Source organism: Propithecus coquereli, unplaced genomic scaffold (assembly GCF_000956105.1).
Source record: "Propithecus coquereli isolate 6110/MARCELLA unplaced genomic scaffold, Pcoq_1.0 Scaffold69, whole genome shotgun sequence".
Lineage (NCBI taxonomy): Eukaryota > Metazoa > Chordata > Mammalia > Primates > Indriidae > Propithecus > Propithecus coquereli.
The window spans coordinates 4,776,217-4,798,713 of NW_012152951.1; the positions used below are offsets into that span (position 1 = coordinate 4,776,217).

The following is a 22,497-nucleotide window of genomic DNA, read 5'->3' on the forward strand; positions in this document are numbered from 1 at the left end:
CGCCCGGCCGTCATTGCTTCTTTATGCACTTGAAAAATGCCCTTTCTGGGAGCAGCTACAATGTCACTGCACCTCCACGTGTTTCTTTGTCACCATACAAATGAACTTAAAGTGTTGGTGTGGTTTTGCCCAGTGGGCACTGGGTTTGCGGTGGCGGAGATGCTCATCTCGTTGTCACTGGCAGTATTTCCCGCCAGGACACATGGACACATGCTCCGGTTAGCAGCATGGGTGTTGGGGTGTCCGCCATCCAGACACCTCAGGAATGCCCCAACTGTGACTGCAGTGTTCCTTCCTTCCTTCACGTTTATTTATTGAGATCCTAGCTCACTGTATTTTGGGAGGGTACTTCCCAGTGTCCTGGTGGCCAATATTTGCCTTGCTTTGTATAAGCAACACAGAAACTGCTAGCATGGCCCAGGTCAGAGCTGTGATGGAAGGCAAGGCTCCGTGACACGAGCCTTTGCAAACCCAGCTGAGGTGCTGCGGCTCTTTGCTGGACCAGTACGGGGAGATGCTCTTTTGATACCATAACCATCCCAAAGTGGATGCCTCTTGTGGCTCTGGAGGTAGTAAGCGCCAGCACCACAGATGGCCTGGCCCAGAGGGGATCGGGACTTGCTGAGTGTCTGGAGAGGGGTCAGATGTTTGAAGGAGGCTGGTTAAACTGGGCGGGGCGATATGAAGCATCTTTCAAACCTGAGCACGTGGGAGTCTGCAGGAAAAAGAATTTCTGATCCCAAGACCAGATGGTACAGGTTGAGTCTCCCTCATCCCAAATGCTTGGGAGCAAAATTGTTTCAGATTTTGTATTTTTTTTATTTTGGAATATTTGTATTATATACTTACCAGTTGAGCATCCCAAAATCTGAAAAAAATATGAAAATATCAGATTTTGGATTTTTGGATATAGGATGCTCAACCTGTAGCAGACAGTACATTTCACACTTTGTAAGTAGTTTTGAGCCTCCATAATCTGAAAATCTGAAATTCAAAATGCTCCAAAATCTGAAACTTTTTGAGTGCCGACATGCCACTCGAAGGAAATGCCGCTCATTGGAGCACCTTGAGTTTCAGATTTTCAGATTTTTTTCAGATTTTCAGAATTTGGGATGCTCAACCATACGTATATAATGCAAATATTCCAAAATCTGAAAAAATACCAAATTTCACATACTTCTGCTCCCAAGCATTTCAGATGAGCGAGACTCAACCTGTATTTATTTACCCTGTTTCAGAAGACAGTTTCCAGCAGGTGGTCAAGCTAAGGAAAGCAAACTGCCATTGTATAGTAGCAAGGCGAGTGGCTCTCCAGGAGAAAGCAGTGACGTTGCCCATTCTTACACCCTGTGAGCCTAACAGCAGGGCCCTGGGGAGCTGCTTCTAGGGTCCTCCCTCTGGGGCGCCCTGGGGACCCTTCCTCTCCCCAGATTTCTGCTCAGGGCTGCCCAGGGGCACTCAGTCTGCGCCACTGTGTGAGATCAGCATTTGGAAAGGCACTGGGGTCTTCCGTGGGCGCCCTGCCCTGCTTTCTGCCCTGCAAGAAGCAGCTGCGGGACTCTGGGTGTTGTGCTTTCTTTTCCATCTCTATTCAGTAAATAAATAAAAAGAAAACACCCCTCCCTCCCTCCACTCTTCATTGAAAGGGAACAGATGTGGGGTCTCTGGGACGAGTCTCCGGGCCACGTTGGATCGGACGGTGTGCGGTTATTTTCTCGGGGTGAGTGCGTTTCTGGGCGTTTCTCTCTTGCAGTAATGAAGTGGTGAGGAGTGACTTGAAGAAGCTGCCAGCCCTTCCCACCCAAGCCCTGAAGGAGCACCCTTCCCTGGCCTACTGGTGAGACCCCCGGGGTCCAGAGCCAGCCCCTCCCCCGGTGAACCGGGCTCAAGACAACCGCGTTCACCCTCTGCCAGCTCCCGCGTGTCGCCGGGACTCCCGGGTGCATTAAGTCACCACCTGGTGTCTTCATGAAACTGCTTTCTGCATTTATTGCAATGGTGTGGGTGAGACCTCTCCTTTTCTGTTGCTTTTGTGAAAAAAAAAAAAAAACAACCTTCTAGAATTTCACTTTGGAAGTTTTGCCTTCTTCGAGGGCCTTTCATGTGCTTCTCGGGTTTCGTTTGGAGCCGCTGTCATTTGACGACAGGGTCTGGGGGGTTTTGAGATGCGGGAGAACCACAGGCTTTTTTTTTTTTTTCTTTGCAAAAGAGAGGGATTCTTTTCTTTTCCTGCAGTGTTTCGTATCTCCTGATTGAGCTGCCTTGTAACACTATGCCCTAGTTCATCTGTCGGGCCCTAAATTACTGATTCTGAATGATTCGGGCGTTTGAAAGGTTCCCAGAGCACGGTCTGGGCCACAACCGAGCGGGGCTTGCATTCCTGGGGTGGTGTGTTGACATCCTGTTGGGCTCCTAGGCCCTGGTTGTTGTCCTTTTATAAGAACAATTCCACTTCTCCAATGTTCCTTCTGACTCCTTAACAAGAATCACTGTAACCGTTTTTATTAAAACAAAACAAAACACAAAGAACAAGTCAATCCTAATAAACTACAACACATGACTTGTGTGAGCGCTTCTGTCTACACTTTCTGAAATACACGGATCACTAGCGTTTCGTCCTGTCTGGACGCTTTTCCAGGCAGTAAACTAACTGTACAGCCATTCAGGTGGTTTGAACAGATCCCTTTGGCCAGGATAGGGCGTGTCTTGATGCACAGTTCATAGCAGGATTGAATTTGGCTCGTAAATCATTTCTCTCCGAGAGACCACAGTCACCGGGGGCTGGACTCCAGGCCCAAGGCTGCCTGTATTTTGTTGAGGATTTTTGCATCTATATTTATCAGAGCTATTTGCCTATAGTTTTCTTTTTTTGTCGTGTCTTTGCCTGGTTTTGGTATCAGGGTGATACAGGCCTTGAAGAGTGAGCTTGGGAGTATCCCCTTCTCCTTGATTTTTTGGAATAGTTTAAATAGGATTGGTATTAGCTCTTCTTCGAATGCTTGACAGAGTTCAGCAGTGAAGCCATTAGTCTTGGGCTTTTCTTTGATGAGAGACTTTTTATTATTATTTCCATGCCCTTATTTGTTATTGATTTATTCAGGTTTTGGATTTCTTCCCGGTTCAATCTTGGTAAGGTTGTGTGTGTCTAGCAATTGATCCATTTCTTCTAGGTTTTCCAATTTATTGGCGTATAGTTGCTCATAGTGATCTCTAAAGATCCTTTGAATTTCTGAAGTATCAGTTATAATGTCTTCTTTTTCATCTCTCATCTTACTTACTTGAGTCTTCTCTCTTTTTTTCTTAGTCTGGGTAAAGGTGTGTCAATTTTGTTTATCTTTTCAAAAAAACAACTTTTCATTTCATTGATCTTTTTGTATTTTTTGTTTCAATTTCATTTATTTGTTCTCTGATCTTTATTATGTCTTTTCTTCTGTTAATTTTGGGTTTGGTTTGCTCTTATTTTTCTCGTTCTTTGAAATGCCTTGTTAGGTTGTTTATTTGAAGCTTTTCTACTTTTTTGATGTAGGCACTTATTGCTATAACTTTTTTATTATTACTGCTTTTACTGTATCCCATATGTTTTGATATGTTTCATTTTCATTTTCATTTGTTTCAAGAAATTTTTAAATTTCCTTCTTAATCTCCTCATTGATCAACTCGTCATTCAGGAACGTATTGTTTAATTTCCATGTGTTTGTATAGTTTCCAGTGTTCCTCTTGTTATTGATTTTCTAGAGTTCCATTGTGGCCAGACAAAATACTTCGTATGATCTCAATTTTTTCAATTTTTTTAGACTTGTTTTGTGGCCTAATATATGGTCTATCCTTGAGAATGATCCATGAGCTGAGGATAAGGATGTATATTCTGCAGCTGTTGGATAAAACATTCTGTAAATATCTGCTAGGTCCCTTTGGTCTATAATGCAGATTAAGTCCAATGTTTCTTTATTGATTTTCTGTCTGGATGTCCGATGCTGAAAGTGGAGTGTAAGGTCTTCAACAATTATTGAATTAGGGTCTATCTCTCTCCTTAGCTCTCATAATATTTGCTTTATATATATATCTGGGTGCTCCCGTGTTGGGTGCATATATATTTAGATTTGCTATATCCTCTTGCTGAACTGACCGTTTTATCATTATATAATAACCTTATTTATCTTTTTTATTTTTACAGTTTTTGTCTTGAAGTCTATTTTATCTGATAGAAGTATAGCTACTTCTGCTCCTTTTTGGTTTCCATTTGCATAGAACATTTTTCCACCTCTTTATTTTCAGTCTACGTGTTTCTTTATAGATGAAGTGCACCTCTTGCAAACAACATGTGGTGCCTCTTTCCCTGCTACAATGTTAAAACCAGGTGTATGATTGCTCACCTGATTTTTGGTTCTCCTGATTTTTGGTTAGCTTGTGTGGATGGAGGGATAGTTGTTGAAGTTGGTATTTGTGTGGAGGGACAATTGCTGGAGGTTTCTCTTTGGCTTTCTTGCCCTGGCTTACAACTCCCTAAAAGTCTGAGTGAGCTTGGACGTGGGTTCTTCTCCAGTTGGGTCTCCATGTGTGAACACAGTCTTGCCAACACCGTGATGTCAGCCTTGAGAGACTCTAAGTGGAGGACACAGTTAAACTGTGCTTAGACTCTTAACCTTATTCACCACATCAAAACTGAAAGTGGGAGAAGTGGTGATTTATTGATCTCTTTCACTGTGATCGATGTACATCTGGTCTCTTTTCCAAGATCTTTAATGTTGGAAAAGCTCAAATTTGTTCCTTTAGGATGTCATGAATGGGTACAAATTGCTAAGGTGGGCCCTGGGCCAACAGTCAGAATGGACTCTCCCTGGCTAACAGAGGTGCCCTAAGTGAAAACAGAATGAGGTGGCCATGGCTGAAGGAGCGGTCACGTTCTCTGTGTTCTCAGAAAGATCGGAGCTTCTCATGAAGTTACTCAGGCTCGGAAGTGTCTCACTGGCAGGAATCTTGGCCGTTGACCTGGGGACTCTCATAACAGAATTCTTTTCTTCTCATTCTAGTGAAGACAGAGTAATTGAGCACTATAAGAAACTGAACGGCCAGACAAGAGGTCAAGCAATCGTGAAGTAAGTGGCCCTTCCCAGCGCTCACGGAGACTGTGTTTGTGCGTGTTAACACATCATATGTCAGGATTGCCCCATCCCTCTTGGAAATGGAGCCCATCTCCCAGGCGGGGCGTGGGGGGGGTGGTGTATGTTTCATTTTAATTTGCAAGTAAATAATCACTCTGAGAACTTTCTCACACACAGACACAAAAATGTGTATATGACTCCAGTTCTGCCGAATAACCGCCCTGTTTGTGTGCATATTGTCTTCCCAGCTACATGAGCATCGTGGAGTCCCTCCCTACCTATGGGGTTCACTATTATGCAGTGAAGGTAAGTGAGCTCATTTGGCAAAGGTTGCCAAGACTGCCCTAAAGACAAACAAACAAACAAACAAAAACTTCTCACTTCTTTTTCTTTTTGATCTTACTGAAGATTCTTTTTGGTGGGAGTGGGGGATGGGGAGGACCTGGCACGAAGATTGCATGCTGGGAGGAGCTGGGCCTCTTCATTTTACCCCCAGTGTAGTGAGACTCGATACAGTTACTCTCCAAAACTCACCCTCCCTTCCATGAAGTGATATAATAAATCCCAACTTTCTTTTGGTCTCAGAAGGATCTTGGCAGATGAGACCACAGAGCACATTGGTAGGAAGACTCCATCTAAATGCAAGGAACTATAGAGAAAGAACAAGAACCTTCAGCAGAATCTAGTGTTTTTCATGGTGGTCAAACACCACAAAGGCAGCTTTACAGGAGGAGAACGGGGATTATTTATAGGCTGACAAACTGAGTACGCAACCATTTGTGAAGACATTATCTGTCTTCTTGAACATTGTCATGGCCAAACCCAGTGCTGACTTTGACCCCGTTCTAAATTCTCTTTCATTTTATTCATAATATTCCAGGCTGGGATCTCTTCTTTGAAACAATAGATAAAGATGCCCCCCCATGAGCCCCTGAGAAGGACAAGTTCCCTTCCTTCTCCTTCCTTAATTTACCCTGACATGAGAAGTATAACTAAGTCGTTGCCCAGAGGCCAGCCACAAAAGGGCAGAAAACGCTTCTGAACTCAAGACAGTTCCACCACCCAACCTGAGATTCTCTTTCTTACTCATCCACCAATGCCTTTCCCCATGTTTCCACCCAACTCTATTTTTAATTCCTTTAGACTAGAACATGCACCATGTTTCATTCATTTTGCACCAGCCGTGGTAGCTCGCATGACACTTTGCATGCCATTGACGTGCACTGAATTGCCTATAGCATCTGCTAAACTGCAGGCTTGTGATGGCAAAGACTATGTAGTTGTATTCTGTTGTATATTCCCAAAACCCAGCGTAGTGCCTGGCACATAGTAGGTGCCCATCCAGTAAGTATTTACTGAATAAATGTTCTTGAGAATTGAATGGAGTGGTTGGATGTATGCATTTCCATGGTGAGAACACAGGTCAGAACTATACCCAGAGCAGTGAGCCATGCGAGAGGGCCCCAGTCTCATCCCACGGCTTGGCTCAGGATTGTTTAATGCCTGCAATGCTTAAATTCCTCCCGATGTCCTGCCAGAGTTCCTCTCACCCCCATGGAAGCTCCGAATCCCTCTTCACCATCATTCCAGAAGCTCCCACAGCCATCACAACCAGCCTTGCCCTTACCCTAAGCTACAGTCTGTCATGAGCAGTGTGACCTGGCCTCCTGGGGCCTTCCCTGTCCCGTATTATTAATAGAAAGGTGGATCCTCTAAGGAGATTACCCTGTGCAAGGCTGTGCCTAGGACGTGGTCACTGCAGTAGGGGGCAGTCAGCTCCCCCAAAGGAAATTCAGTTCTTCATGAGAAGAGGCTGAAAATTCAGCCGTGCTGGCGGCCTGAAGTACTGCTAGGGAGAGCTTCCCTCTCTCCATCCTGTTACCATAAAAGAAACATAAGTCTCCAAGAATAGTTTCTGACATTTTGATAAGAGGCATTTCATAGAAATTCAACTGTGAGCTTTTCTCGCCATTGTGGAAATACTCCGTGGTGATGTGTAGCCAGGAAGTCTGTATTCAAGGATGGGAACCAGAAATTTAGGAATTCCTGGACTGTATTCTCTGCTTTGCTATTTGTCCTAAATTTTAGCTCACTTCCATCTCTTGTGATTAAAAGAGGGATTAAGAAACCTTCGTCCCCGACTACCCCTATAAAAGTCTTGTGATTATTGGAAGGATATTTGAGATGGAGGAAACTCCATCTGGTCTTTCAACTTAAACCTGTGCTCTGTTTCTTTGTCGGCCCTAGAACTGAACAAAAAAGCTGTCTCTGAGATATATGTATATACTTTCTGCCTTCCAGTAAAACCTTAGAAATGTGCTCTTATTTCAGTTTGTTGGAGACCCAGAAGCAGGGCTTGTGTTTGTCAAAGTGCCAAATCAGTATGGGTGCTTGGCTCTGGGAATCTCAAAGCGTAAGGAGTTGCTCTTGCTACTTATTTGGAAAAAGAGCACGAGTCCAAGCAGACCTGACCCACCTGCACCAGGCTCACCATTTGGTGGCCTTGTGATCTCCTGGTGTAATGACAGCACTTATTTGGTCCATCCGATGTTGCACCAGCATTGGGTTTCCTCTGATTCTAGTCTCTGAAACCATTGCACGCACACAGGTACTTCCTGGAGACCGGGGTTTAAGACAAGGATTTTACGCTACCTTTCACACTTTTTTTTTTTTTTTGAGACAGAGTCTCACTCTGTTGCCCGGGCTAGAGTGCCGTGGCTTCAGCCTAGCTCACAGCAACCTCAGACTCCTGGGCTCAAGCAATCCTACTGCCTCAGCCTCCCGAGTAGCTGGGACTACAGACATGAGCCTCCATGCCCGGCTAATTTTTTCTATATATATTTTTTAGTTGTCCAGATAATTTCTTTCTATTTTTAGTAGAGACGGGGTCTCGCTCTTGCTCAGGCTGGTCTCGAACTCCTGACCTCAAACAATCCACCCGCCTCGGCCTCCCAGAGTGCTAGGATTACAGGCGTGAGCCACCGCACCCGGCCTACCTTTCACATTTTTAAACGAAATCATATACCCTGAAGCTTTAAAAAAATTTTCAAAATGTGTCTCTTTCGCCTTTTATCTTTGTCCTCATCTTGAAGTAACTCACACCCCACAAATATTTCAAAACCATTGTGCCAATTTTGAGTTTTCAAGACACCCAGGATAGGGGCATATTTGGTTATTCAGACTTGGCAAGTAGGACATCTCTAGGGAAAAGCTGCTTGGTTGCGCACACCGTAGAACACTAGCATTTGGCAGCTTGCATTAGGGATTCAGAATCATTCTATCTGAATGTAGAATTGTTGCAGCTCACACTCAGGTGATGGGAGGTCTCTGTTAAAGGCATAAACGGGGACTTGGTGTTTCCAACTCCGTTCTGAGAATGTTTGGCCTTTGATTTTGCCACCTCGTCCAGCCTGGCACCCAGCTGTGCTCTGGGGTGAGCAGGACCTCAGGGGTGACCCCTTCCAGCCTGCACTGCCATCGGCTTGCTGGGGAGGGTCCTGAGTGAAGCCAGACCAGCTCTTTGCTGTGATTTGTCCTTAAAATGAGAGGAGTCACTTTCCATCGTCCCCACTGCCTCTCTAGCTCTGACAACCAATGACAGTTTCTCTGCTCAGACGGTTCTTTTATAAGAATGTGCAACAGCTCTCAAATTTTCCTTGGTGGTGAGTGAGGGGCCCAGCGTGCAAAGCCTAAAGTCTTAGAAGAAAAAAAAAAAAAAAAAGAACAGGGCATTTGCTCCTTATTTATAAAGGGGAAGGGACCCTGCTGTGTGCCTGGTTAGGAACAGAGCCCAGTCCCCAGCCCCGGGCACTTCCCATGTCCCCCTGTTCACCTAACTGAGCATCTTTAGTTACTGGACACACCTGTTGAGGTAGAAGGTAGACAGGTGGGCTCGATCCATTCCAGGGAAATTGGATTTCACTTGTCTTCGGCTGAGCTGGGAATCTCCTCTTGGTTGGTGTTGTCCTTCTCCCGCCCTGTACTTACTCAAGCTCCTTTCGGCATCCTAGGACAAGCAGGGTATCCCGTGGTGGCTGGGGCTGAGCTACAAAGGAATCTTCCAGTATGACTACCACGACAAAGTGAAGCCAAGGAAGGTAAGGGTGTCCTCTCACGTGGGGTTAATGGCTCTCAGAGGAACACAGGGGTGGGAGTGAGTAAAACTGCCAGCGCCATGCAGCCTACGGGCTCACCGATCCCCCGCTAATTTAAGTGTATACAAATTATCCACAGCGATCCGTTCTGAGTTCCCTGCGTTAGTATTTTTTCTCCCTGTCTCGAAGGAAACCTGAGCTGTTGTAATTACTTAAAGTAAGGTGACTGGCTTAAGTCCCCCTCCCCCCAGAGAAGATGGGCAAAAGAAATTTTGAGGGGCTGTCATGTTCCTTAATTTCCTGGGGGCTGGGGGAGGCTGTATAACTTTGGGAATATAAAGCGGCATCTCTCTCGAATCCTGAGGCCGATCTCAGTTCTCCCAAAGGTTTTTGGGATGGGATAGGGGGAGGTGGAAGAGCTAAAAAAAAATAAAATAAAATAAAATAAAAGATTATGGTGAAAAAGAGGTGAAAAATAAAAAGAAGAGTTCCTGGAAATCCGGCAAATATTTTCTGGCACAGTGGAAGTGATCAGAAAACAAGGTCATTTGCCAAAGAGGAAAGGGAAGCAGAGAAGTACCTGCAAAGTACTGGTACACCCAGAACGAACTGTGTAAAGGGGCCACAGAGTTTGAATTTTCTGTTTTCATTTACACACATTTTTCAGACCAGAACAAATTGAAAAATTATAATGGGAAAATATCTTCGAGGCGAGTGCTGTCATTCTCTGGCAGAGAGAGACAGGGAGACGGGATGCAATTTCAAACCTGAAATACGTATTAAAAGCCTGTCAAAACCACATTGCGTTTAGCAGAGAGAAAGCAATATGGGGCCATTATGTCATTCCAGATTGCTTTCCAAGCCGCCGTATCCACAAACGGGATTGAAACCCACCCTGCATATCTGAGTTGATCATGGTCTATGCACTTAACATCGGTCCTTAGCCGGCTTCTTTATTAAGTGGGTAGAGGAAAAAACAGCCTTATGTTGGGGAGGATTTTCACTCAGTTGATCAGTGAGTCAGTTATGCTTTAAGAGAAGAAGCTGAGCAAAGAATGGAGGAATTGTTCACTGGGGACTATTCAGAGGGGTGTGTTGTGTGTGGCTATCTCCGAACCTCTCAGTTTCCATTTATATGCAACAAGAACTGAATCGGACCCCGTGTTCTGACTTTTCTAGGTCGTAGGGTCTATATACCTATTTCTGCCTGTATCTTTCTCCCTGTTTCCCCTGGGCCTTTTCTCCACGTGGCCTTAATTTACTGTGCCTTTTCTTCTAGAATTCTCTCTCCCCTCCCTCCATCTTTTTACGTCTACTCTCTTTTCAGTCTGCCTGTTTTTTTCTGTGTGCAAAAGCCAGGAATATTCCTAGAGCCTTTCACAAAATCCTGGCAGCGGTACATCCCAGCTCTCTCGTGCCCACGGCATTGGAAGACCTAGGCCCACGTGGATAATTGAGATCTATACCAGAGCTCATTAAAATCCAGGGTTGAAACCTCCTTTCCCTCTAAGCTTGTTGAAAGACACGCTAACAAGTGTTCGTACTTGTTCGGTTCAATTGATTACTAGTACGTTTGAACTGTCTTTATTTCTCTAATTGAGGTTCTAATGAGGATTGAGGCGGTAATGAGATAACACCTGATGTGTGTAAAACCTAGCAAGCGCTCAGGAAATTCTAACTATTGGTATGAGACTCTAAAAGGGGTTTCCAGATAAGGAAAAGTAAGAAGCCAAAGTACAAATACTCGGTCATCGAATAAGTGAATTTATAATGATCTTTGCAACTTACCCAGGTCGGTGAATTGAAAATATTAAAAGGTCAATATGGTTTTCCAGGACATTGGCTCCAACTCAAGACTGTGTTGTTATTTTAAATAATTTGTGTTGCCGTGGCCTCTGAGGAGAAAGTTGGAATTCCCAGGCCTGTTACTGATTGAAAGACAATGGAGCTATCAGAGCCGTCATTCATTCATTCACTCATTCATTCATTCAAAAATGGCCATTGTTTTCCTGTTATGTGCCAAGCACACCACTGGGCACTGGGATAAATGAGACATAAATCCTGTCCCCCAGGCCTGCCCCGTCTGTCAGGGAGAGAGATGTGTGTGACAACCGAGCCCGGGTCTAAGTGCCACCAGAGACGTCCATGAGGGTCAGTGGTGGGTTCAAGGAGGGAGGGAAAAGTCCTCACAGAGGAAGCAAAGGGCAGGGAGCATCTTCAGGGATGCAGAGTGTTGCAGATGGAGGAACAATATGCACGAAAAGCATAGTAAGGGGACCACGTGGTGTGACAGCAGAATAGGGGGACACAGCGCCATCCGCACTGGAACTCCAGGTGAGAGGAGAGTGGGCTGGTTCCCAGAGGCCTTGGGGTCTCTGCCAAGAGGACTTCATCCTCTGTAGGCGGCAGCAGCCTGTCCGTGTCAGGTCTGCTCTGTCGCAGAGCTGTCCTCTGCCAGCTGTGTGGAGGGTGGATGGGGGGAGCCGGGGCATCGTTACGGGAGTGCAGGCCACACCTGGCAGGGCTGGAGGCCAGTAACAGGAGCGGAGAAGGGACCGAAGACGTTGAGAAGGTGGGGTTAGTCATCAACCGTGTCGGGGAGAGGGCGGCAGCGAGAGGAGGAGGGCAGTCCAGGGGGACACCAGGCTTCAGGTGGACCAGAGTATGGACGCTAAGAAGAGAGGAGACCTGGGGCTGACAGCGAGTGCAGTGTGGGGCGTGCAAATCTGGAGTTTTCATGGGGCCTCCAAGGAACTGTGACCAGTAGGCGGTTGGGCCTTCGGTTGGAGCTCAGGAGCAGCAGAAATTTCCAGAGCATGGCTGAGCCAGCGCCCGGACAGGGAGAGGAGGCGCAGAGGCAGTCGGCACCCCAGGGGCTGTGAGCGCAGCGTTCAGTGCCCCCCCCCCCCCCCGTCACGACAGCCATGGCGAGGTGCAGGATCTGTCGCACGGGCCCTGAAAGTTACATGATTTGGAGCGCCCCCCCCCCCAGGAAATGAATGTACAATCTGGATATAAAATTAAGAACAGGCCTTTGAAAGGCCCACGAGGGAAGGCAAAGCCTCAGCTCCGTTAGCTTCAAGGACGCCCACCTCTGCTGAGACGACACGTGGACTCGAAGGCAAAGCCAGCTCTGAGCTGGAGCCACGGCTCAGAAGTCCCAGCCACAGCAAGGCCGTGACAGGGTGTTTCTTCTTTTCTTATCAGCAACACCGTCCCCATCATAAAAAGGCCATATTTGTTACGTTCAAGGCACATGTGTGTCTCTGAGAATACAGAAAACACACACCCTGGGTCCAGAGCTCCGCATCTAAAGAGATGCACGCACATGAGAATGAACAGTATCAATGCAAGTTCTCATCCAAAGTGCCAAATGTCTGTCTGCAGTCCCTCTGGGCCAGTGGTTCCTTTTCTTTCTTTCTTTTTTTTTTAATAGACAAACTCTCATTCTGTTGCTCAGGCTAGAGTGTAGTGGTGTGATCATAGCTCCCTGTAACCTCGCCTGGCTAATTTTTTAATACTTTTTGCAGAGATGAGTTCTCTCGCTATGTTGCCCAGGCTGGTCTTGAATCTAATTTTCCTATCTCATAAAACTTAACATCTAAGGATTGCTTTATATTTATATATTGCATTTGTTTGTTTGTTTCAGAGACAGGGTCTTGCTCTGTTGCCCAGGCTAGAGTGCAGTGGCACCGTCATAGCTCACTGTAACCTCAAACTCCTGGGCTCCAGCGATCTTCCCACCTCAGCCTCTGAGTAGCTGGGACTACAGGTGTGTGCTACCACACCTGGCTAATTTGTAAAATTTTTGGTAGAGCCAGGGTCTTGCAATGTTGCCCAGGCTGGTCTCGAACTCCTGGCCTCAAGCGATCCTCCCTCCTCAGCCTCCCAAAGTGCTGGGATTACTAAGTACTGGGCACCGCAGCCAGCCTGAGCCAGTGGTTCTCGACCTCAGCTGTACATCAGAAACTCAGATGACACTGCTGGCATGTCTGGCTGCCACACTGTCCTCCAGGAACACTCGTCCATCTCTGGCCACTGAGCATACAGAAAGCCCCGCAGCTGATTCTGATGTGCAGTTGGAGACCAGGACCACCACTTGCAGCCATCTGTGCTTCCTTTGACAGCTCAGACTTGGGAAGGTCAGCCTGGCTCAGCAGGTGTGACCAGCTGTGTCCCTGCACAGGGAGGGCTGCGGAGGCCCCAAGCACGGGACTCAACGCTGGCAAGCGGCGTGGAAGGGGTGGCCCTCCAGGGGGTGCCACACCCTCCTGGCTCCGGCGCCTGGCACATCTCCGCCACCTCGCGCCTCCAGGGACGTTCAGGAAAGGCAGCGGAGCCCAGTCCCAGTTCTGTGCACCTGGAGGCTTCTGCAGCAACAGCTGCATCTCCAGCCCAGGCAGCTGCTCCCACCCAGCGGCAGGCAGAGGCCCTCCCTGACACTCTGACCCAGTTACGGCGGCTCCGTCACATGGCACTGCAAGAAGAGCCAACATTCAAGTAGAGGCAGTGGCAGGGTTGGGCCTGCTCCCTTTCCTTTGAAAGATCTAGAGGCTTCTGCTGGCATGCACAGCTCCGATAGCGTCACGCCCCATTAGCACAACTGGAGTCATTCAGCCGCCTTGAGAATCCACTCAAGTGTTTCCATGCGGGCCACCAAAAATAATAATAATTATAAAAAGCCACTGAGGAGGGGTGGCTGGTGGCTGTCCCAAAAATGGGCAGCACTGTAGCGAGTTTCTGGTTCTCCAGTTGGGATGCAATTTTCCCTTCTAGTTTCAGAGTTCACCCTGAGTCACTTAACCCTCACCCTGGAGTTTAGTGGCTCTGGCAAGATGGAGTAGAATGCCAGGGACCTCACAGGTGGAGAGGAAAAGAGAAAACAGTTGGCCCCACCATCAGCTACCTGGACCTTCTAAACGACAGGCTCCCTGCCTTCCTGAAGCACCGCCCGAAACGCAAGCTGCTGAGCTTTGTAAAACACAGAAAATCAAAGCAACACAGCTCTTTGCCTTCAGGGAACACGCGTCGGGGACAGCTAGACACGTGGGGACACCTTGCAGACTGGGTTTTGGCTTTTGCGTGTGTTCAGAAGAATTCAGAAATGTTGAACTTCTGAAGGCCAAGTTTGATGGTATTTTGGAAAACGTGTGCAGAACAGCCCCCAAAATGCCCTAGTAAAAGCAGCAAATGAGACTAAAAAACATCAAAATCTATAATACACGCATATTCCCCTGACTACTGGCCCTTGCTTGTATCCGTGAGTTCTTTTGAAAATAGCAGGCAGACCCCCAAACAGCACCGGCTGGGTTGCAGAATTCTTTACAAGACACGAACTGTCCTCTCCCCAGCCCGCAGTAAATCCTACTTCGGTTCTTCACCTGTGGTGTTTTCCCTCTCACTCTGCCTGCCGCCCACTTCCGAGCTCTTGTTGCTACTCAAACACCATGTGGCAATGGCGACGTCCCTTTGGGGTCTTGAACCTTCCTCCCTGTGGCCGGGGTTGGCCGTCTTGCTGCATGGTTGTGAATGTAGCCGCAGGGTCCCAGGGCGGACAGAGTCTACGTGTCTAACTGCCTCGGTTCAGCAATGGTGAAGGAGGTAGAGGAAAAGTAACAGTGACATAAAAACAAATCTTGCAGCGATTGTTTGACCCCATTTTATGCTACTTACCAGATTCCATTTTAGCGCATGCGTACATGGGGGTGTGGAAATGAGTTCTGCCTAAGTGAGGCCGTGGACTGCAGGAAACGATGAGACGGTGTCTAATTGGCATTTGGGCTCTTAAGGTAAATGGAGCTTCACCTTAGTTTGCATTTACAGTCCAGTAAAGAGACCTAGACCATCAGAAAAAAAGCCAGCCCCATGCCTCGAATCCACTATTCTGCAGGTTTGGGGCAGTTGTGCTGGGGCACGAAAGAGGTTTTCCTCTTTCTTCCCTGAAAACATTTGAATGAAAATTAAATGATGCATATTGAAGAGGCATTGTTTACTAACCCTGGCGGGCAGAATCGGGTGGCATGGAGCAGAGATAATAAGGCTAGATAAAATCTGTCTCCCATATGCTTCCTCTTTAAGGGAGGGGTCCTTGCATTCCTTAGATCAAAGCCTGAGAAAGTGCGAGAGCTCTCATCTCTGGGACAGGCTGCCTCTTTCCCGCAGCGTCCCTACCAGAGGTGTGAGGCGACCGGGCACTCAAGACCCAACTCACCGCCAGCACCAGGCTGAGCCCCCTTCTCTGTCAGATCCCTGCATTTCTCACTCTGCAAACCTGTGGACAGACCAGCTCTCCGGTCATCAGAAGCCATTGAACAGAAACACTTTCCAAATGGGGCTCTAAGTTCGAACAAAGATCCCTCCTGCGGGCGGCGTCTGAGGCTGTCCACATATAGCGGCAAGCACGTGACAACACAAAACCTTCCCTGCAAACCCTCACTTACAGACGCAGCCACTCACAGCCCGTGTCTGATGAAATCCGCCCACTGGGAGAGAGTGGCAACGCCAGGCCTTGTTACATACTAAGCAGACGGCATTTACTTATTTATTCAATGTGCAATTAGTGGGGCTTTTATGTACACTGAGAGCACACTTAGGAGCACTGAGGGGTCCCCTCTGAGGCATTAGGAGAAGGAGCCAGAGTAAATGGTCTCGGCCCCCTGTCCCCAGGCAGCCAGCATGGCTTCCTCTGATTCCTGAGAGCGTCTCAGGAGCAGGGGCGTTGGCTCTGGGAATTGATGCATTACTTTCCCATCCCCCGATGAGTAAAGATTTTTGAACTAAATGAGATGATGAGGCAGGAAGGGAAAACAATATTTACAGGAAATACTCCATGAACTGCGCGCCAACTCCCAGGGGCGTTGCTCTGCTACATGGTGCGGGGTGGTGCACACCCTGTTGAGTGCGCTGCTGACTTACCGTTCAGCCGATTCTGTGGGCGTGTGCTCGACTCATGGTCGGGGTGCAGGGTGGGTGCCTCCCTCATTCCAGCGTCGGTATTCCCCTTGGAAACCACGCTCTACACACACTTGGGGGGAAACTCCATTTAGTGCACTCAGCATTCTTAGCACTTCGCAGCCTTCCCGGGCTCGTTCATGGTGTAGGATCAAAGGGCCGCCTCCGTTTACATTCGGATCTCAGGGCACTGCTGAGTGGGCCTGGAAGGAAGGGGTCAGTGCCTGTGGGTGACAGGCCCTGGCCGTGGCTCCTCAGCCTGCCGGGGGGCTTGGGATAGTGGGGGCTGAGGGGTAGGGGACAGGGAGGTATGAGAATCTGCTATTTGAAAATAACTGAGAAAAAAAAGGAAAAAAGCATAATGGTAGTCTATGCAAATTTAGATCCCATTCTCGAAGCGTCAGTCCTAGACATATCCTTTCTCCAGCCGCCAACATCAGGGCGGAATCCCCCCGCTTTGGAAGGGGAAGCCCAACCTCTTCTCCCATACGAGAATTGCAGTCACCCGAAAGCGTAGTGCGGGAGCACGGAGCACAGAGGGTGTTGAATGTGACATCCTCTCCAGCCAAGTGTGCCCCCTATGAGGATTCCTGGGGGAAAATCAGATTTATGGGGAGTCTCACTGAGAACTGACTTGGGTTCGCCTCCAGGAATGACACAGAGGAAGGGTCAGAGGTCCAGACCCGGGAGGCCAACATTTCCTTGTGGGCCGTGTTGCCCGCAGGCCCCTGGCTGAGCAAGTCGCTCAACCTAACCATGGCTGGTTTCTCTCCTCCCAACCCTCGAAAGTGACCCGTTTATAACAACATGGGGTTGCTATACATACCGAATGAACTGCTTTTTACAAAAACAACATAAAGCACTAAGCAAATTTAAGGCATCACCAGTTACAGACAACACTTTTGAAAACACCATCCGTTTTCCTAGACTTCTTTTCACTAAAACTCTTAGAGTGGCTGGTGAGGCCGTGCAGCTCTTCCCTTCTGGAAGGTCATTCGCTTTTCAATAAATGTTGTTCGAGTGTCCATCAGGTGCAGGGCCCTGCTGTCTGCTCTGCAGATACCGCAGAGAGTGAACGCAAGAGACGAGGTCCCTGCCCTCGCTGGGCTTGCAGTCTAGGGGAGAAGGCAGTCAGATGATAACACTGGATAAATCTGTAACATCCAGTGTCAGGACATTCAATTCCATGAAGATGGTAAATCAGAGTGGGAGGGGTGGCGCGTGGTCAGGAGTCTCTGAGCAGGGGCCGTTTCAGTGACTGTCTCCTCCTGACCGTGGGACATCCGGCTCCCTGGGAACCAGTCCAAGATGGATTCGCACGCCGGGAGTGTGTTGGGGCGTGCTCTGGGATTAACACCAAAGGGGCAGGGGAAGAAAGCAGGGCCAGGCCGAGGGAGGAGCTGAGCTGCGATGCAGTCCCAATGAGGCGTCCCTCGACCTGGGACACAGCCCTGGAGCAACCCTCCGAGCCGCTGCCATCACTGTTGAGGCCGGAGGTTGTACCTGATCCACTCACATCAACCAATCATTAGATCCAGGTGACCCCCAGGGAGGGTGGCGTGACCCTGGGCGAGGTGGCTCACCGTAGCTGAGAGTGACCCAGGAGAGGGCATAGGTCCTTCAATCTTGCCGGTCCACACAGCACGGCATCCTCCCAGCCCTGGTTCTCAAAGTGTGTTCCTTGGACCAGCAGCAGGCTAATTCCCTGGGCACGTGTCAGACACACCAACTTGGGGTCCCCACCTCAGAGTTACAGACTCAGAAGATGGGACTCGACGGTCTGTTTCCACGAACCCTTGGCGTGACTTGGATATATGCCGTGAAGTTTAAGAACCGCTCCTCTGCATACAGGCAGTTAACAAGGAACTTTCTATGGGATTCTACTTTGCTGTTTTTGTTGTGGAGACATTTTAGCCCGAGTTAAAGTTAAACTCCTTCCTAGAGCAGTTACACCTTTAAAAGGGAAAAGTGTTCTGGAAGTCAGTGAGTTCTACATCTACTTCAAGGCCCTAAGTAGGATTCTCTTGACCAGAGAAGAATTTGGGTGCTATTAGCTCACCTCCTGTATAGTTTCAAAAGTCATGATAAACAGCTTATTTTTATATCTGTGCAATGAGGACTGCAGGACACAGGATGGAGTCTGATTTTCTTCATCTTGAATAAGTTTGCTTCTCAAAGAGTTTGCCAATCCCCAAGATAAAAAGCACCATTGGCCTTGACATAGCAAATGTCGTTACAGTCTCTATTATCCTGAACACAAGGGGCAGGATCGCCTCGAAGAGCAAACAACGTCTCTTTGTTAAGAGGATTAATTTTTTTCTTGGTCATCGGGTCTGGGAATCCAGGGTCCCTGGGTTCCCACAGGTTCCCGCGAAGGCCGTCCTTGCCTGGTCTGAGTCAGCCAAGCCTCCAAGGGCACCAGCTCGTATCCTGCTGTGTTCTTGTTGAAGCTTGTGCTGGTGTCAGGCTGTCACCTTTGAGGGAGGTTGATCTGTGAGCAGAAAAAAATAAAAGCATTGCCCCATCCAGGTGGGTGATTCTTAGAAGCTATCACGTGGGAGTCATTTCTCTGCAGAGGTACAGGAGGAAAGAAATGTAATTAGCCCCGGGGAGGGGCAGGTCCAGATCTCTCCCAGGTGACAGGCTTACAGGCACCTCTTCCAGCGGGTACAGTCAAGCTCTGAGGATCCCCCCCAAATTGCCTCTGGGGTCAATCTCCAGGCCTGGCATGTCCTTGGGTGCTACGCACCTGCCCTGCCCCGCCCCAGGCATCCTGCCATTATTTGCAAGGTATCTGGCCCAGCAGTCAAGACAACTCCGTCTGGCTCCAGTTCTGCAAGATGAGTCACTTCCCGGGGCTTCGGTTTCCTCCTCGACAAGGTGGTTGATACCCGTGATCAGGAGTCTTGATGCTGAGGGAATCTTAAAACTGGAAACAGGAGGCAGCAGGGTGGAACAAGAGGGCCAGCTTACTTTAAAGGCAGAAGAGGGGAGGAATGAATAAAAGGACGAAAGAAAGGGCAACATTTTTCCAGAAGGAAGTGGTAGGCGGGGAAAATGCCAATTTTGAAGCAGGTAACCCCCGACTGTCTTTGTTCTCCAGTTGAGGCAAAGCTCAAGCTAGATCTAGTTCAGTGACCAAAAAGGGTTTTTCTCCCCCAGCTGATGTGTCTTTTGGGGGATGCAGTCTCCCGGGACTCATCCGCTTCCCACACCAATGTGTGGTCTCCTGGACGTGTTGTCCACCTTGCCCCAGAATAATGCATGTACCGGCACCAAGAAAGGCCACATAAACAGCCACGTAGATCGTGTGGATAGCAGAGGTCAAACACAACACTCGGTATTTCTAACATGCAAATAAACACCCAGCCAGACAACAAAGCAGCCCCCTTGGGACTGACTAGCTCCTAAATAACTGAACAGACACACATTCCCACTGCTCGGGAAGCCCCGTTGACCTTGGATGCAATTTGAAGCAGCAAATCAAAACCAAATGCTGTCGTTGGATTCCAAACCACTGCATGACAGCATTCAGTAGCCTCACTCGCTCCAAAAGGAACCATGAACCAGTAGCAACTTAGGAACAGATTTGGTTTTTCTGGCTTAAAAACAAAAGATTTTGCTATTATAAGAATATTGACTACTGGGGACTCAAAGGCAAATCTCTTTTATCTCCCAGTGTTTCTTTAAATGTGTCCCAGTAAAAGTCACACAGCCACTTTAAAGAGCAAAATGAGCTTTTGGGAAGAGATTAGAAATCCAGTCCTTTATGACAATCAAAGCTCCAAACTTGGCTGGGCACGGTGGCTCACGCCTGTAATCCTGGTACTCTGGGAGGCCGAGGTGGGTGGATCGCTCAAGGTCAGGAGTTCGAGACCAGCCTGAGCAAGAGTGGGACCCGTCTCTACTAAAAATAGAGGGAAATTATTTGGACAACTAAAAATCTATATAGAAAAAATTAGCCGGGCATGGTGGCGCATGCCTGTAGTCCCAGCTGCTCGGGAGGCTGAGGCAGGAGGATCGCTTGAACCCAGGAGTTTGAGGTTGCTGTGAGCTAGGCTAATGTCACGGCACTCTACTCTGGGCAACAGAGTGAGACTCTGTCTCCAAAAAAAAAAAAAAAAAGCTCCAAACTTGATGTAAAGTTAAATCACTCCCTTCTCCCAACTGGGCTCAAACGCTCCTTCAGTTGATCTGACTTCAGGGGACACCAGTGAAGCTCACTAGGTGACCCTAATGAATCTTCTCTTGCTAGATTTGAGGGGAACAGCAGGTGTCTTCCACCTTCCTCCTCTGGGTAGCAGAGAGCTTCACAGCACCTCTCTCTCCCCAGGGCATTGCCTCTAAAAACACTCCTTCGATTTCCAGCCACCTCAACATTTTACACCCTGTTTGTGGGAGAGAGGTTTCAGAGTCATCTAACCAGAATATTTTTAGAAACTGTGATAAAATTCACATAACGTAAGATTTGCCATCTTAACCATTTTACGGTGTACGGTTGAGGCGTGTTAAGTATATTCACACTGTTATGCAAGCGATCTCCAGAACTGTTTCCATCTTGCAGAACTGAAACTCTACCCACTGAACAATAATTCCCCATTTCCTCTCTTCCCAGCAGCCGGCAACCACGATCCTACTTTCTGTTTCTATGAATTTGACCATGCACATAAGCGGAATCGAAGTTCTCTGTCTTTGGTGACCACAGAGCATTAACAGCCAAACCAGGACACTTTGGAGAGTGAAAAGGATACTTGTTAATAATTGTCCCATAGTGTCAGACAAACCGGGGCTGTTGCAGGCAAACAAAGGCATGTGGTTTTTTTGTTTGTTTTGTTCTTATTAATATTCTGTATTTTTTATTTTGTTTTTAATTTTTTTTTATTTCAGCATATTACGGGGGTACAAATGTTTAGGTTACATATATTGCCTTTGCCCCACCCGAGTCAGAGCTTCAAGCTTGTCAGACAGTGCACACCACACTCATTAGGTGTGAATATACCCATCCCTTCCTCCCCACTCCAACCTGCCTGAAACCCAATGAATGTTACTACCATATGTGCACATAAGTGTAGATCAGTTAAAACCAATTTGATGGTGAGTACATGTGGTGCTTGTTTTTCCAGTCTTGTGATACTTCACTTAGTAGAATGGGCTCCAGCTCTATCCAGGAGAATACAAGAGGTGCCAGATCACCACTGGTTTTTTGTGGCCGAGTAGAACTCCATGGTATACATATACCACATTTTATTAATCCTCTCATGTATTGATGGGCACTTGGGTTGTTTCCACGCCTTTGCAATTGTGAATTGTGCTGCTATGAACATTCGAGTGCAGATGTCTTTTTTATAGAGTGTCTTTTGTTCTTTTGGGTAGGTGCAAAGGCACACGTGGACCTACCTGATCAGCATGGGGACCTTTCCAACCAGGGTAGCCCATCTAACCAGCGTTTTGCCTCTTCTACCAGATGGTCTGCTCACAGCTCTCTTTCATGATACCGTTCATCTTAAAGTTTCCACCAGGACTTCCATTTTACTCTCTGGTGGCTCTAGTTACACAGTGGTGAAATTACCCACAGGAAGCATAATTCGTAACAAACTGGGTCGGGTCAGTGATTGGGGACACTTGACAGAGCGCTGGCCAGGGAAATAGTAGATTGTCCCACCACCCAGTGCTTTCTAGCACTTCCAACAGGTGTTTCTGATGGCTACATGGGGTTTTGTAAGTCTCTTCACCAACCCTATAATCATCCTGGAAGGCATGTGCTGACATCTAATATACTCCATGGGGTCCCTCTGCCCCTGGAACGTGCCCAGCCTCCTTGTAACGGGTGTTCCTGTTCTGGCCTTTTAACAAGAAAGCAAAGAGCCAAAGGGCCTCCAGACACCAGTGTCTCCAGGTCCTCACGTTTGACTGGAAACCAAACCCCAGACCTACCTTTAATGAGCATTAGAAGTCACAGCTGAGTGAATTTCCTCTGCGTGCATGTGTGTATTTTTAGGCACGCACATGTGTATTTTTAAGTACATAATTGAGTTTATGTTTGAGGTTTGCAAATCCATTAAAAAACTGGTCCCTGCCAGATTTCTCACTCTCCGAGTCTGTGAACCATCTCGTGGTCACATTCCGGGGGAGGAGGACAGCACCCTGAGGTCCTGCTGTGGGGCTGCCCTGATGCTGATGTGTTGGGGGAGATGAGTCGTCATCTGTAGAGGCCCCCAGAGCACATGTGAGAAGACCACCTTGGTGGGAGAACTGTCCAACAAGGGTGGGGAACTCCTTTTGCAGAAAGGGCACACTGAAGACTCTTTTATCCTGGCCTGCTGGCTCCTGTTAAGTGATGAGTTTTTTTT

At 47.8% G+C, this 22,497-nt stretch overlaps 1 protein-coding gene across 1 annotated transcript in view; it reads left to right on the top strand.

Moving 5' to 3' along the window:
- FRMD4A (FERM domain containing 4A) overlaps nt 1-22,497 on the top strand; it is a 568,954-nt gene that overhangs the window by 477,677 nt on the left and 68,780 nt on the right. The window contains exons 9-12 of the mRNA XM_012660957.1: nt 1,754-1,837; nt 5,031-5,096; nt 5,351-5,408; nt 9,113-9,199. Coding sequence (XP_012516411.1) covers nt 1,754-1,837; nt 5,031-5,096; nt 5,351-5,408; nt 9,113-9,199 — 295 coding nt within the window. The remainder of the gene's footprint in view (nt 1-1,753; nt 1,838-5,030; nt 5,097-5,350; nt 5,409-9,112; nt 9,200-22,497) is intronic.